The 17,856-nt window shown below is 38.3% G+C and overlaps 1 protein-coding gene across 10 annotated transcripts in view; it reads right to left on the bottom strand.

The window, feature by feature from the left end:
- The window catches only part of macf1a (microtubule actin crosslinking factor 1a), a 335,093-nt gene that overhangs the window by 292,694 nt on the left and 24,543 nt on the right, over nucleotides 1–17,856 (bottom strand). The window contains exon 1 of one of the 10 annotated variants that reach the window (XM_055017583.1): nucleotides 3,629–4,411. The exons of the other annotated variants lie outside the window; for them this stretch is intronic. Coding sequence (XP_054873558.1) covers nucleotides 3,629–3,722 — 94 coding nt within the window. The 5' untranslated portion in view covers nucleotides 3,723–4,411. Of the gene's footprint in view, nucleotides 1–3,628; nucleotides 4,412–17,856 lie in introns of those variants that run through there. 10 annotated transcript variants of the gene reach the window in all.

Genomic DNA, 17,856 nt, shown 5'->3' on the forward strand with positions numbered 1-17,856 from the left:
TTAGGGAATGAGAGTAAAGTTATCAATAATATTCTGAGCTGCCTGAATGAAGTCGTTCTCTAAACAGTGCTTTGTAAATTGCTGTGCGAAAACGTTTTGATTAGTTTTTACAGCAGCCTGCTATTCACAGTTATTCTTGTTTGTAGCTTCAAAAAAGCTTGGATTTTATAGTTTTTACTGTATTATAGAGCCTTAATCTTCAAATTCGGCTGGATTTTTACAGAAATTTGATGCACTACAATCCCAGAAATCAGGAGACGAAGGTAAGAAAGAGAAAGAATTCCATACGTCAAAGTGAAAGAATGAATGAAAGAAGCAAACTTGATATCAGTCAAGACAGTAAACACGCTATTGTCATTTTAAAGAATACAACATGACTTGACAGTGACATTCAGGAGCACAAGTCCTACTGTGGTGGACTGACTCTAGAGGACAGTGGACGGAGCATATAGAGTTACAGCCTCATTACTGCACTGACAAAAGGAGATGAGCTGGACTATGATGTCTGACAAAACCCAGAAGTCCAAAACCTGCAGCTCTACACCGTCTGAAAACACACATCGATCTGAGGATATCCTGGTTCCACAGAGATCGCTTGGGGTTAAAAGTTGTCCGATCAAGTCAATAACAATTTCCACACCTGCCGGACAAACTGTACCAGATCCACACCGTATGAACGCTACAAGAAACTGACCTATTTACAAACTCATCACTATCACTAGTTTTGCTTCTTGATGTTTCACATACGCAAGCATAACTGATATTTTTGCTCCTCAAATGGTCAGAAATAAGAAGGAAAATTAATATATCTGTCAAATAAGGCAACAGAGACTCGTGACCTTTACTTGGCACAGACCAATTAAGCTTATAGATATAAAAAGTCACCCCCCAAAGGTCCATTCTGAGTCAGATGGCAGCCTTAATGTTCATCTATCATGCATCACAAAAACAGAATTACCAAGAGTTTAATATTCTTAACTTTTCCATCAGTTTAAATTACACTAACTGATCATTAAATTTATCTTGGGCTGCAGAAATTACATGCAGCAGCACTAAAGCAAAAGAGCAGAGTCACAGGAGTTTCAAAGAAGTGAAAACTATTCAAGGTTTCTTGGCTTATTTCAAAGAAACTGCATGAATGGTTTGTGAAATATGAAAAATTAATATCTGAGTATAAAAGGAGAGAAGAATTAGACAGATCCTGTTATTCCTGTAGCGGATGTGCTTGTTTTAATGAAGTATGGCATCTAATCACTGTTTACTAATCTGCTGACTATTTTTTCAGTTCACTGATTTGTGCTTTGGTCAATAAAAGGTCGGAAAATGGTGAAAAATATTGATCAATGTTTCCAAAAGCTCAAGAAAATGTTTTCAAATGTTTTGTTTTATCCACAACCCAAAGACATTCATAAAGAAGAGGAGGAGAAACAGAATGTATTCTAATTTAAGAGGCTACAATCAGGCAATTTTGACTTTTTTTTTCTTTAAAAAAATACTCACATCAGTTAATCAATATGCAAATTAGTGGACAATTAACTCATCATTGAAACCCACAGTTCCCTATACACTGATCCCACCTGTCAGATAAAGGACCGGTGGTGGGTGTGTGATTGTCAACTGAACCAGAGTTGAAATATCCTGACGTACGACCTGTTTGGGACTTTCAGGCTGTTATGCATTGAGATTTCTGATAGGTGAAAAGGCCCAGGAGGCCAATGTCCAGCTCTGCTTGAATCAATATACTTATGCTGCCCTTCCTTTAATCACCTCTTTCATTGGAAGAAGCATCTCTAACGCCTTATTTATTTATCAAGGTAAACGCTTCCTGCTTGCGGATAAAACTGAACAGTGAATCGACAAAAAGCTGCTATAATGGAGAACAATTGTTCGCTGCAATTGCTCGCTGCAGGCTAAGAAATGGGTTGAAGCTCTGCCGCTATGAACTTATTCTGGATGTACAGTGCTTTGTGTGTGTGAGAAAACAGGAGATTTAACACCAATCCTGAGTAAGTTTAACATTCAGACTATTCATATAAGCATTAAACTCCCCATTAACACTAGTCACCTGAATTGAAACACTGGTGTATCAATAAAATACAGATCTACGTCATATAGCATTGGTTTCATCAATCTTGAGTGTATTCTGTTACATCAAACAATAAACAGGAGTGCCAGAAAGTTAAAAAATATCAAAAGGAAGGGGTTGTAAACTGAATTTAACACACTTTTCTTTCATTTTAATCTTGATATGACCCAAGTGAATGTCCTGCTGCAGCAAAAAGAAAAAAATTTGGACCAAAAAGACACATAGAAGATACAGAAGACATCTGCATATATTCATATTTTGTCTTTGTATTCTTTGGTATTCTTCTTTTTTGTGCACTGTGGGCATTTCAATTTCTCTGCATGTACTGCACATGTGGACATATTGACAATAAAGTTTACTGTGACCTTGAATTTGAATATTACAGCTCAGATATATTCTAAAATATAAGTCTGCCTGGTTTCATTTTCCTTCAACAGACAGCTTATTTCACAGGCTTGAAACCACAACAGTGCTGCCACGGCAGATGCTACAAACAGTCACTGAAACCATCTCCCAACAGATTTCTTTATCTGTGGTAAGACAGGTTGTGCTGTAAAGATGTTGGATTAGACCTGATCATATAAAACTCCTCCACATTTTCCCTCTATTTGACTGCAGCACACAGACGCCAAGTCCCAAACCCCGAGGAGTTTTGTTTCATTATAATAATCAATAATTAAAAACTGCCTCCTTTTCATCAGTGCCAGCACCACAGATGTGACCCAAGTCTACTGGCTGTCAGCACCCCCATCCTCCCCATCCTCTCCACCCCCCTCCCAGTCAGTTCCAGTAGAGGCATTCATTTTTAAAGTGCCCCTGTCACTGGGATTATAAAATAGCAGGTCTCAGTGCCGGTGGTAAGGCCACTGCTGCAGGGGGTAACAATACCAGACGCTCTCAGACAGAGATCTGCCCAATAAGCGTCGCTTAGTTTGCTGTTTTAAAACCCCATCAGAGGCAGCCTTTCCACTGACTTGCAGATGGAGCAGAGCCTTGATATTTACAGGACAAACAGCAAACACAAGGCGAAACATGAGGCCATGTGGGGAGAAAATTCCTGGCGGGCAGGAGGGGGGTGAACTTCATAAAACTGCTTCCTCTGGTGTCTGAAAAGCAACACAAGCGATTACAAGGAAAGCAGGGCGTGTAATTTGCAACAAGCCGGTCCAGAAAACTGATGGAGGCCAACAATGTGGCAGAGCTGGAGGCCCTGCTGTGTTTATCCAACATATCAACAATGAAACAATCCAGATTATGAAACTGGGCCGGCTGCCCACAGATAAACTTTCAGAAATATGAAGTTTGAGCTTTTTTCCTTTCATCTCAGTATTCCTGTGCTGTTCCCTGAGGGAGACATGAAGAGTCTCGGATGCTCGGGAGAAAGTGGACTGTTTATGTTGTGTTGGATGTGAGAATTCAACCTTCACTGTGTATTTATGTGCATAAAATCTGCATACATCATCAGGAGGAGGTGATATTTTGCATTGGGGTATGTTGATCTAATTTCCTGCAGAATATTAAAGGTTTTTGCACTTCTTTTACCTTTATATCTCTCCAGCACATCCTCGTACGCCTGTGCAAACTCCTTCTCCTGGTTGTGGTTGGTGGGCAGCAGCCCCGGTATGAACCCAGCCATGGTGGTTCCGTAGAGGGGTTCTGCCTGTAGATTGTACCGCAGTGACCCGGTCCGCAACTCCTTCTTCGGCGTCCACAATCCAACACCCTCCTTGTGTGAAAACTATTAAATTTGATGCATTGGCGCACAACTAAAGCGCACTCCCAAGCACCGTATAATCCTCAGGGACACTTGGGAGAATAAGAAGAAAAAAATGGACAACAAAAGCTTCAAGTGAAAAATGTAGGACGTTAAAGATAAATGCAGGTTACATAAACGCTATCTATCCATGCTCTCCGTCCGTCTCTGTGCCGGGCCACACAGTCGCATCGCTCGGTGTCTTGCCTCCAAACAGTCCCGGTCCTTGGATATCGCCTTCCAGCCGGCGACTGCTGCTTTTTTGTGCCTCCTGTGTATGTGTGTCTATGTGAGGGTGGGAGTCGATCCGACACACCGCAGATGAGAGCGGCTCCGTGCCTGGTTTCCGTCCGAGCTCCAAGCGCCTACCCCCGGCTGTGTCGGCGTCTTGCGGATCGAGTCTCCCCAGCTCCCAGCATGCTTCCACCAGCCGTAATGGCCGTCTTCTGTCCGAGGCTTTGCGGTTCTAGTGGCTGTGTGTCCGAGTCTCCCTCTCTCTCCCTGTGGTGCTCAGGTTTCTCGGCTCTTCCTGCAGTGGCTGCTGTCTTCCATCCCTCTCTACCGGCCACGCCAGGAAGCTCCGCCACAGGAATTTCAAGAGCCGGCGGGACGAGCTAAGCTAGCCGGTTAGCTTGCGTGGCTGCCGGTGGAAAATGGAGCCGGAGCGCCCCCAGATGGAGGGAGAGGCTCGGTGACGGTTAAATTTATAAACCCCAGCCAGGCTGTTGGAAGTATTGGCATTATTTTCCACTAAACTAATTCACCAAAGCTGCAACTTCTTTTTAAATAGTACTTAAATATGCATTACCGGCTAATTTCCGTTAGCTTACTTCGCTGAAACTGGCAGTTGGAGTCCAGCTGCCGCCTTTAAAAGTGGAAATTCAGTATTCCTCTGAGGTTTATCTTTTTTTCTCGACTTCTTATTCTTTTACTCCAAAAAATGTTGCCCTGATAAAACTAGAAGTTATTTATCAAATAAACAAAGAACGCTGATGAACGATGAAGAATCCAACATGGCGGGTGTAATGGCTGCACAACGCGCCATCATTTTGCATCACTATTATCTATTTCCGGTTATTTTGTATTTCTTTATGGTAAAACTGTGTCTTTCTGCTCTATTTTTCTTTTGTCTGTTCATTTCCATTTCTTTGTAGGTGTTTTGATTTTTCGGGATTTTTTTATATTCTCTCCATGGTAATTTTGCATCACTTTTTCTTTTTTCCATCGGTTTATGGCCATTTTGCATCTTTTTTGGAGGTTTAATGTCTTTGTATAGTTGTTTTGCACCTTTTTGTGGTCATTTTTTAATGTCTTTGTGGTCATTTTGAGTCTCTTTGTAGCCCCTTTTCATCTTTTCCGGGTAATTTTGCATTTTTGTTGTCATTTTGCATCTATTTGAGCTAATTCTGCATCTTCTTGTAATTTCACAGCACTTTGTAGTCGTTTTGTATCTCATCGTAGTCATTTTGCATCTTATTTTCTTTTTTGCATCTCTTTGTGTTCAATTTGCTTTTTTTTTAAGTTTAATGTCTTTTTGTAGTGGTTTTGCGCCTCTTTGTGGTAATTTTTTAATCTCTTGGTCATTTTGCGTCTCTGACATCATTTTGTATCTCTGTTGTCCTTTTTCAACTCTTTGCAGCTATTTTGCATCTTTGTGGTCATTTTGTGTCTCTTTGTAGTCATTTGTCATGCCTGTGGTCATTCTGTCTCTCTTTTTTGTCTCTTTAAAGCTCTTTGTAGTCATTTTGCATCTTTTTGTACTCATTTTCTATCCTTATGTAGTCATTCGCCTCCTTGGTATTTTTTTCTTCAAAGCCATTTGATGTCACTCTGTTTTTTGTCATTTTGTGTCTTGTTGTAGTTATATTGTGCCTCTTTTTCTCTTTTTTTGCATCTCTATGTTCATTTGCACCTCTTTTTGGTTGTTTTGCATCTCTTCATATTCATTTTGTGTCCCCCAGAGGTCATGTTGTGCGTCTTTGTAATCATTTTGCATCGCTTTTTGGTCACTTAGCAGAGTTTTTTGGTGCTTTTGCATCTCCTTGTAATCATTTTGCATCCCTCAGCAGTCGTTTTTTATCTCCTTGGAGTCGGTTGCATCTCACTGTTGGCTTTGCATCCCTTCATAGTCTTTAGATATCCTTCTGTGGTCATTCTGTATCTCTTTGTAGTCATTTTCCTTCTGTTTTAGGTCATTCTGCATCTCTTCATTGTCATGTTGGGCCCTCTGTGGCCATTATCTGTCATTTTGCATCTCTTTGTCGTGATTTGCATCTCCGCTTTGATGGTTCTGCCTCATTTTTAAGTCATTTTGCATCTCTCGTTAGTCACTGTGTGTAATTTGGCATCTCTTTGTAGTTGTTTTGTGTCTCTTTTTAGTCATTTTGTGTTATTGCATACTGCATCTATTTGTAGCTGTTTGATGCACTTTCCAACAAGAACTTGCTATTAGAAGCTCCTTCTCCTGAGGCCCATGTATTCCTGTTCAGTATGTATTCCTGTTCAGTAATCCCTCCAAGCATAAGCAGTTCCATGCATGAATAGTTGCAATTACAGTGCGTTTGGCAGTGTTATGTAATCACTGTCATGATAGGTGCATGCATTAAAAACACTTCTGGAATTAACTTTTCTGAAGATAAATTGGTAAAATGCATAAAATAAATCCCATCTGTGTAGCAAAGTTTCCTTCTAACACAAAGTGCAAATATAGACCATTAATTTTTATAGAATAAAATACAGGAGTAATATAAAAGCTTATTTCTGCCTATACTTGAGAGCATTTAGGTGGTGGATGAGCTGAATTAATGAAGCACCACTGCCATCTAAAGGAAAATTAAATCTACATTGCAGAGAGCTGTGGGGAAAAGAGAACTAAAATCCAAATGAAAGCCGTGTTAACAAGCCTATAAACCCACAGAGCTTTAAATGAGATTGTGTATTCTTAGACCCAAAATGAAAGCACCAGAAGATCCTTTCTTGGCCACAGGCAGGTACAAAGCAGGAAATAAGCTCAGCTTCATTTAAAAGCGTACACAGGCGTGTCCTGTGTGGCGATATTAGATGCTAGCTGATTCTGTCTGGAGCCACAACCATCAGCGGATAATCTCAGCATCCTGAGGTCAAAGCCTCATGGTAATGGTCCAGAGATTATGTCATTTAATCCCACAGAGACACGTACACATAACCTTACAGAGAAGCACAATGCCACGTCCAGGCAGCTCCAGCAGGAAAGCATTTCTTTAGGTGGAAAATAGAAACTACAGACTGTAAGTGTCAGAGATGAAGTCAATATCTGATCGAAGCACAGATTAAAGATGCATGAATGGCTCCACAAGGAAGTTTCAAACCGCTGCTCACTGCTTCCAGTATTTCCATCTGTTTTTTATTAGAAAACACACCTCAGCTTTGTGGTTACAGGCATCATTATTGAGAAATAATTATCTTTTAAGAGGGAAGGAACCCGACAGCAGTAACTGTAAGATTATTGAACTGTATTTTTCCACAGTATTTGCTATGAAAACTTGTTTGAAATGATCAACACTGTTGTGTGACATACATACACTACTGTTCAAAAGTTTGAGGTCAGACAATTTCATGTTTTCCATGAAAACTCACACCTTTATTCATGTGCTAACATAATTGAACAAGATTTTTGTAATCATCAATTAGCCTTTCAACAGCATTAGCTAACACAATGTAGCATTAGAACACAGGAGTGATGGTTGCTGGAAATGTTCCTCTGTACCCCTATGGAGATATTCCATTAAAAATCAGCTGTTTACAGCTACAATAGTCATTTACCACATTAATGATGTCTAGACTGGATTTCTGATTACTTTAATGTTCTTCATTGAATAAAACTGCTGTTCTTTCAAATATGAGGACATTTCTAAAGGCACTTTTCTACAAGCACCTACTTGGCTCGACTCGACTTGGTTTAGGTTACTTTCCATTACAACTGAGTACCACCTCATCGTGGGTGGAGTCGTCGCAGCACGGCCTCCCGGAAGTCCCTAAACGTCATTTGTATGCGACACAAACGCAACACAACAATGGAGGACATCAAGGCGATGGTATACCTGCCGCTCGGTCTATGGCCATATTCAAATTTTGCCATGTTCCGTGAAGAGCAATGCGCACCGTTGCTGTTGCCAGTTTTTCTTAAAAAATGGCGAGTTTGGTTTTCGTAAAGGAGTCGCTGTCATGTGTCGCCAGTCCTTGTTCAATCAGTGGCCTGCACTCTGTAGACGTCACATTATCGGCTCTCTCAGCTCACTTGGAACCCCAGTCGAGTAGGTACTAAAATACTACCTGGTATCAGGTATTACATCCTAATAGAAAACCTCACAAACCGAGTAGAGCTGAGCCGATGAGGTGCTTGTGGAAAAGCACCATAAGTGACCCCAAACTTTTGAATGGTAGTGTATCTGACATTAGCTTTTCCAGCATCCACAGACACACATGGCAGAATCTCCTCCACGATAAAACATTAAGGAGGAAGATGAAGGACAGTGTTGGCAATTAAACCAGCATGAACAGCATGTAATGTGTTTATCATGTCACTGGTTCAAGGACCGAGCAGACAGTCGAGCATCTCACTCCCGATTCCCTCCTCTTAACCTTTAATCTGAACACATCATAAATAAACGTGGCCGTGAACAGCTAGAAATACGACTCTGCTGGATGAAACAGAACAGAGACGCCTGAGGTTAAAGGGAAATATGATCTAATGTTTATTATCTTCTATGAAAATGAGAAAACCTTTAATTTGCAGACCTTTTTTTGCAGCAACAGGCAATAATTTAGTTAAAGTTTTATTACAAAAGCTCTAATGGTTTGACTTAAGACACCTCCAGTTGTTTAAAAAAATGGCTTCATTTGTTGACAACAGTTGCACTGTTATTGTTTCTAATGAAGCCTGAATGATTAGAAGTAACTGCTCATCCTGTCTTTCATTATTTTCTGTTGGTGTTGCGTCACCCTTCCTCATCACATTAAAAACACTGCACTGGAAACACAAGCAAACACACCGAGGATAAAATTCACTCTGTGTTTCTAACGGCAGCTCGAGAAAGGGAATCCAAAATGTTCAAAATGCAAGAAACACAGGCCAGCAGATGTACGATATCCAAACACATCAACTCCCAGATAGCAGCTGCTGTGACCCTGGTCGGGCTCAAGGTCCCAGTAACAGTTCATCACCAGTGTTCTGGACAGCGTGAACCAGACCGAGGAAAACATGTTTTACTCTGGAAAAACAAGACTACAGACAAAGCAGTTTCACTAAATATCACATTTAACTCTCTGGAGGTATGTTGACTTTAAAGAATTCACCAAAACTACACCATGTAACAGAGCTAGAAACTGGAAAAACAGAAAGAACTATCAGATTTACAACTTTCTGACAGTCCCTGAACTACACATCTGTGACCTTCCTTCAACTGGGAACCAAGCCTAAGCTTAAAATCATATTTAACAAAATCTCTTTATTCTACATGTCTCTAATTTTTTAAATGTCAAAAATAAACCATTTGCTTTGACTACATTCTGTAAAAAAAAAAAAAAAAAAAAAAAAAATCCGTTCCTCAACAAAAGTGAAAAGCTACAACTAACTCATCTGTGACCAACAGTCACATGACAAGAATTCAGGGACTTTTTGGCTGAACTGCAGGCAGTGTTTACACAGAGCAGAGTGTGTGTAATTAAAGTATAATAAATTAGAGAGCAAAGCAAAACATATTTGAGCAACAAAATGAAAGCAGTAAGGGGTAAGAAGCAGTAAACAGAGGAGCAAGTAATTGGAAGATACATTCAGCATGGTGAAACACCTTTCTGGAGTTGCAGAGTAGAATGAAAACACAGTTACACTACTGTTTGGGGTCACTTAGAAATATACTTATTTTTGAGAGAAAAGCAGTGTTTTCAATGAAGATAAAATTAAATGAATCAGAAATCCAGTCTAGACATTGATAATGTGGTAAATGTTTGATTTTTAATGGAATATCTCCATAGAGGTACAGAGGAACATTTCCAGCAACCATCACTCCTGTGTTCTAATGCTACATTGTGTTAGCTAATGGTGTTGAAAGGCTCATTGATGATTAGAAAACCCTTGTGCAGTTATGTTAGCACATGAATAAAAGTGTGAGTTTTCATGGAAAACATGAAATTGCCTGGGTCACCCCAAACTTTTGAACAGTAGTGTAAGTAGTAAAATATTTATAGTATGGAGAGATAGCATTTTTTGAGCGTTGGAAACATGTGAGAAAACTGCAGTAGAGGTTGATCAAAGTGTTTTTTTCATTGGGTAATCAAAAAAATGTAACATTCAGTTTTATTTTTTCATGATTTTACGGTCATGAAAGTCAAATTGAATGTGCCGCTACAAGGTAGTTCTTCGCTCATTTTTAACATCAGGTCAACAAAAGGAAAACATGCCAAGAAATAGTTCTAACATCCCAAAATGACCTGCTCAGTTCACTTGAGATTAGAAAATGTCATTTTTTGGACAAGATGTGAAAACTGTGGTTTACAAAGAGAATTTTCTCCCTTTCTGGATGTAAATTTAAAGAATGTAAAGATATGTAAATTAGATTAATACACAGATTTATGTACTGTGAATATATGTTTATATACAGTACACTTATAGCTTTGTTATCCTTTACAAAAGACATTTCTGAGTTCTTTCTACATCTAAACATGGTTGCTCTGTTTCAATAGAGGTACAGGATTTTATGTTGTAGTGAAAAATGAGCCCACAATGAGGAAAAATGCAACAGGAGCAAATTCATGAGTTCAGAAGGTTAATGAGAAGCACAGCAGGTGGTTCCTGTATTAAAACTTTACGTCCCTGTCTAGTGGTGAACAACAGAAACTACAGAAAACTCAAACTTTCTTCCTTCGAGTTCTTCCATTTGAATGTTTTAGCTTTTAATCACCTCCTGCAGTGTATTACTAGTGTGTGCATGTAAACATGGACACGACAAAAAGCAGTAAATGTGTGTGAACGCGTGCATTACTGTGCTCTTCCTGTTTCCCTGCATGTTTGTGTCGTTGTGTGTCTGCACCGCATGCAGAGTCCAGCTGCACAATGAATGCGTTCTGCGAGCCAAAAAGCACATAAAGTCCTCGACTGGGCAGCAGCTCGACCGACACCTCAGCTGCAGACGCCGCCACGCCTTCTGACCTCAGCTGCAAAACAGCAAACTTCCACAGACATTTCACCACGTCACTTCCCTGGATGTCTGCCGCTCGTTTACAAAAACATCCAGGAAACGGCAGATAGCATCAAACTCTGTGATCTGATTATCCACGGCTGCATTTTTGTTTGAATTACGGCCGAATAAAGCTCCTAAACGGGTGGGCGAGCGGCGGAGATTGAATCAGATCTATTGTGAGTCTGAGTGTGACTTGGATTAGTGTGGTACTTCAGTTAAAGCTCTTTGCACAGTCTGATCTTTCCTCTGCAGTTCTGACTTTAAAATACAATAACCGCAAACTCGATCACAGTTTATGAAACCAAAGCAGTTAGTTGTGGTTAAAACGGAATAATATCTGAGTAAAAACAATCATAAATGTTAATCAAAAGAACCTCTGGAATTCAGCGAATCAGCACAAATCAAAGGAGAGTTTATAAATTGTTTTACTGCATCTAGCGTGTGGATTTTATCTTTGATCCAACTCAAACGTCTCCTTCAGCTTCTCTCACATGTATTACATTTATAAACAGCCACTCCAGCATGTGATTACTTAGAATAAATCTAATTATCAGCGGTGGAAGAAGTATTTAGATCCTTCATGTAAGCAATTACATATACAAGTCCTGCATGAAAAACTATTTAACTGAACCGATTTCAGTTTGAGCAGCAAAATGCAGTTAAAATATTAAAGTAAAAGTCCTGTTTTGGCCCCTCTGACTGATTTATTATTATATGTTCCATCATTATATTATTAATAGTGAAGCATCAGTGTGTCAGCAGCAGTTTACTGTCGGAGCTGCTGCAGTTTGAGCGACTTTTTATCCAATTTTTCATTCAGAGACAGAAGATAAAAGTGACAAAAGAAGAAAAACAGAGTTCTAATACATAAATCTGTTGTCAGTTTTTCTCAGATTTTTGATTTTTGCTCAGATATTGGATCATTTGATCATTTAATAGTATTAGTAAGGAGCTTAGAGAGAAAAATCACTATTTAATGAAGCTGTGAACAACTGAAAAGTGAGTCATATTGCACATTGATGTTAGGAAAAAGCCAAAAAGGTTGGAAATCACAAGTTTAATCTATAATTTAAAGCTTGTTTTGTAATTTATTGTGTGAAATCTTCATATTCTAAATAACTAAAGCTGTCAGATAAAGTAGAAAGTGCAGTACTTCTCTTTGAAATGTGTGGGAGTGGAAGTATAAAGTAGCATAAAATGATAATAAATACAGGGGGTCCTCGACTTACGTTGGAGTTCTGTTCCTACTGATCAACGGAAGTCAATTTTCGTCGTAAGTAACTCCGGCGAAAATGTAAACAAAGCCGTTACATGCATCACAATATCGATCAGATCTTGGGAAAAGTCATGAATACCAACGACTTTCATGCATGTATGAATCATTTTACAAGAAGATAACAGAATGTGTTGCACTGTTTTTACAACTTGAGTGTTTTATTCTGTCTAATTTCACTTCCATGGAGATGGCTTTCCTTTTCTTCAAAGCGCTGCCATCAGAAAAGTCTGACTTACGCTTAGGAGCCATAATGAAGGGCAAAAAGTTAGTGAATGTAGCACAATCCAAGCTGGGGTACAACCAGAGAATGGAAACAAAGCCGTCATAGAGCACCGCGTGACGATGTATTCATCCGCTCCACTCGCCAACTAGTTCCATGTAACCAGTTCTGATGTACAGACGAAACGCCGTAGGTTGAGGACGTCGTAAACCGAGGACCCCTTGTACTCTGTATTTGAGTAGCGTTCCATCACTGCTTTTATAGTATTGCAAGACAATTTGTGTTGAATAATCGATTGTTCTGCAACGATCAATTGTCTAGTAAATGATTTTTGACAATCGATTTGCCAGTTTAAGTAATTTGTTTCAGTAATCTAAGTAATCTTAGTCCCTTAAAATTGTACTTTAATAGAGATTTGAGCAAATGTACTTTCCACTATTGCAAATGTGAAATCCAGAAATGCTGAAATGATAATGAAATTGGTGCAGTTTCACATATTAAAGGGGCATTCTGCTGATTTTTCTTGTATCGTTGAATGAACTAATCAGCCGCAATGTTAAAACTCATGACAGATGAAGTAAAAAACACAATAAACCAAAATTCTGCTGGGAAATCTGGAGTTCTCACATCAATGACAATGCTATTTCTACATGTTCCACCAGTCTGAACACGTTTTGGTGTCACGATGAGGGAGACCTTCACAACACAACGCAGGTGGTTTTAATGTTTTGGCTGATCAGTGAACATCTTCTGTGGGTATACAGGATGTTCATGAACTCTGAGAAGACTTCAAAATGTGAATATAAACCCTGAGCTAAAAAAAAATAAGAAAATAGTGGCATAGAATTTGAAAGAAAAAGTACTGAAAGTCCAGCTAAGACACACTGTCTAGTTGCATTATGGGAAATTAGTTTTATTATATAAGCAGCGGATAAAAATCTGATTTCACTTGAATCTGTTGCTTCAGTTTTGACTGTTAATTTTTTAATTTGGGTAAATAAGCATCTCCACATTGAACAAACACAATTAAATTTTGGTTTAAGCTTAAGTTGACAAAATGTACATTAGTTTTTAACTGTGTAACAGAGTTCTGCTTAAATTTAAATCTGGATTTACTCATTTTAAACCTGGTTTCGATCCAGATTCTAGTTTTACTGGAACCAAAGTAGCGGCTAAAAATCTGAATTTCTTGGTTTCTGCTGCTTTTGGTTTTTTAAAAAATGCCTCTTGTAAGAGCAACACAGTTGGAGGCTGTAAATTCTTTTGTACAGACATGTATTCTTTATTTGTTTATTTTAATTTTGGGTAAACAAACATCTCCACATTGAATGAACTCCATTAAATATTGGTTTACGCTTTACATAGATTAGAAAATCTGGATTTTCTCTTTTTAAATCTGGTTTAGATCCAGATTCTAGTTTTACTGGAGCCACAGTAGCGGCTAAAATTCTGAATTTGTTGGTTTCTGCTGCTTTAGTTTAGGAAAAAAATACGTCATGTTAGTTCCACATTTATGGCTTTAAATACAGATGGAGGTTTTAAATTCTTTTGTACACTCATTTATTCATTTATTGTAGTTTCAGGTAAGCAAGCATCTCCATACTGAATAAATTCAATCTAATTTCGGATGAGACTGAGAGTCCTGCTCAAATTTAACTCTGTATTTACTAATTTTTAACAAAGTTTGGCTAAACTTTCATTAAAACTAATCTTGTTGCAGGTTAATCAGAGACATTAAACTCATTGAAAGTAGAGAAACTGTTCAGTTTACTGTGTCGGCTGCTGCTTTGAGGAATCACATAAACTGTGAAAGTCCAATTTGACGATGAGTTAATAAGCAGATAATTCAGCTTCTGGTGTCATTTTTCATCGAATTGCTTTACAGGAAATGTAAAAATCTAAATTCATTGGTCTCTGCTGCAGCTCTTTTTAAAATACATGTACGTTTCTACACACTGTAAACACTGATGGACGTCTTAGCTTCACATACAGGTTCAACTAAAAGGCTTTAATATCTTTCTTGGTTCGTTCTAACTTCATATTTTTCTACTATCTCTCTCTCTCTCTGTCTTTCTGTTGTCTCTAAATGCTTCTTTTTCTCTGCCTTTTATTCTTTTTCTACATTTCAGTCTAAATTCTTCCCTCTCTCTCCATGATACTGAGCTTTCTAAGCCTTTCTTTAAACCAGATTTGTCCTGTTGTTTTTTCTGCTTCTCTGCCAGTCTCTTTCTTCTTCAACCTCAGCTGCAGCGTTTCTCTCTTTTATTTCCCTTTCATTTATATTCTCCACTCTTTCTCCAGTTTTCAGCTCCTCTAATCCTTCTTTTTGTCGATCTTTCTGTCTTATGACCTTCCCTCACCCTCGTATGTATTTAAAAGTCATCCTCTCTTTCTGCTCCTCTTTGAACCTTGCCCTCCTTCTCTTCCTTGCATCGCCACCTCCCTCTTGTCTCCTTCCTCGACTCCCTTTCTTTCTTCTCTTCATTACTTTCTGGACCGACTCGATCATTCACTCCTCTGCTCTCCTTCACAGACCTCCTCCTCTTTTCTCTCGCTCCAAATTAAAATTCTGACACTCTCTCTCTTCCACTGTTAGCTTTGCCCCCCTCTTTTATGTCCAGTGTCACCCCCGCTGCCATTGCTTTCTCCTCGCCTTTTATAACCATGGAAACGGAGGAGAACACGTCGCCATGGCAACAGGGGAACAGCCTGCGCGGCCCCGAGCCGAGGCTTCCGTTCAGCCGCCTGCAGAGAAAAAGAAAAGTGGAAGCAGAAGCAGCAGGCGGAGCGACGGACGCCTCGGTTACATGCAGGCACCGACGTCTGGGGTCCTGATGTTCACGTGAATAAATTATCGCCGCTGTAGAATCACAAACGCACGATGAATCACACGCTGGAATCTGTGTCAGCAGCTTCTCTCTCATTTTGTTGTGTAAGCGATGATTAAAATATTCTGTTTTAGTAATTCCAGCGTCTCAGTTTCTGCATCTGCAAATAAATAAAATAATAAAAAATACACAGTGTGTGTATAGAGACAATCTCAGATATATGTCCAAAGACCAAAACATGTTTAATATTTACTGTTTTTGCTCAACTAAAAGGTAAAACTAGGTAAAGGTTAAATAATAATAATAATAATAATAATAATAATAATAATAATAATAATAATAATAATAATAATAAATAATAATAATAATAATAATAATAATAATAATAATAATAATAATAATAATAATAAAATTTTACATAAACTTTTTATAGTTTTTGGATGCTGTATATTTTGTACATTGCTGTTTGTGCAGTCTAAAATTCTAAATTTTTTTCTTACTTTTTAAAAAAAGTTTTCATATTTATTGCACATTTATATTTTTCTCATTTTTGCACAATTTTATTTACATTATAGATTTTTTATTACTTCTATAAATTTTTGCAGATTATATATTTTTGCATTACATATTATTTACCTTTTAGCATATAACTTTGGCTTTATATTTTTTCGCATATTTATGCATTTTTGCACATTTTTGTACATTGTATAATTTTAATTAATATTTTTTAACATGACTTTTTTTACATTTTTGTCTCTGTATATTTGTTATATTGCATTTTTTACTTGTTTACAAAATATAACTTGGAAATGTGTAATTTTTACATTATTTACATTACATTTACATTTATTCAATTTAAGTTGTATTTATTAGTAAAACTGCCCTACATTGGTCGGTACTATATTCTTTTTTTGGTTCGCTTCTAATGTGGATTGTAATTCGGTGGGTAAATACAGAAATGGAGTTCACAGAACACCCTGCAGCTGTTGGAGGGTTTCATTGACATTCAGCCCAGAGCGTCTGAATAACAGTCAGGACAGCAGCGTCTCTTTATCCTCAACTCAAAACTCATCTGTTCACAAAGACTCTCAGTGTTTCCTCGTCTCTCCTTCCAACTTCTGTCTGCTCTTACTTCACCATTCCAACTTTTCCCTTCGCTTTCATCACTTTTTTTTCTCACTAAAATAAGAATTCCAGGCAGAAAAGAAAACTTCTGGCCCAGTTTCAGTTTCTCTCTGTGCTCTTTACTTATTCAGGTTATTGTAATGTAACTGTAAATTATGTGGCCTTTTGACACGAGCCGTTTAATGTATTCATTTTTCACATTCCTGCCGCTGCCTGAATGGAAATCGAGGTCAGTGTAAACACATAGTGCATATTATGTAAAATGTAATATCATCACAAAAGGCTTCACGGCTGACTGAGCGCTGAACGAGGCGGGGAGATGCTGGACGCTTCCTGAAATGTTGGAGTTGAAACTGCAAGGCTCAGCGCTCACAGGGAGCGTTCAACATCATCACTGGTGCTGAGAGAGTCCTGTTCTAATGGTCAGAACGAACCCAAAGAAATGAGAAAAAAACAATTAATATGTTGGAAGAGATACAAGAGATAAAAAACCCCAAAGTGAAAAACACTGATTGTGTTCATTTAAATTTACAGGTGCAGACCACTCTTAGTTTCACTATAAATGCATCTGCATTCAGAAAACTACATGAACATTTTTTTTTAAACTGACATATACCTGCTTCAGTCAGCCAATAGTTTTGGTCCATTTGCTTTCATAGACTCCCAACTTTATTATTTATTGATTTATATGTTTTAAATTTGGGCAGCAAGCATCTCCAAACTCTATAAAATTTTGATTCACAGCAAAAGAAACCTTAGATTTACTAAAAAGATTAGTTTTTAATTGTGCTACAGAGTTCTGCTTAATTTTAAATCTGGTTTTACTACAAACACTCAGAAACACCCCCACAATTTAATCAGTTGTTTCTTGGATCATTTCCGACAGAAAAGTCCCGACAAGTCCTCAGCGGTGGATTTGTAGCAGGATCACAATCAGCTGATGTAGTGTTTACTTGTTGTCATGGTTACAGTGACGCCGTGCTGCTATCTCACAATGATACAGAAATCTTTAACAAATCCGTGGATCCAGACTATAAGCCGCATCACTGTGAAAATCTAATCACTTGGTCTCTGTGTCATTTCTGACCTTCCCTGAAAATTTCATCCAAATCCATTAGTCTGTTTTTGAGTAATGTTGCTGACAGCAAACCAATACCGATCTTCACATAACTCCGCCGAGTAGTAACTCAAAGTCATTTCTACCTATTTCAAGAACAAACCTTAACAAATTTTACCTTTAACTCCCCCAAATCATTGCTTATAAATGTATTTTTCCAAATTAGACATTATGTGGGAGTTTGAACTAAAAACTTTATATTTAGATTTTTAATGTGATCACACTGTGCTTGGT

Source organism: Amphiprion ocellaris, chromosome 15, assembly GCF_022539595.1.
Source record: "Amphiprion ocellaris isolate individual 3 ecotype Okinawa chromosome 15, ASM2253959v1, whole genome shotgun sequence".
NCBI classification, from domain to species: domain Eukaryota; kingdom Metazoa; phylum Chordata; class Actinopteri; family Pomacentridae; genus Amphiprion; species Amphiprion ocellaris.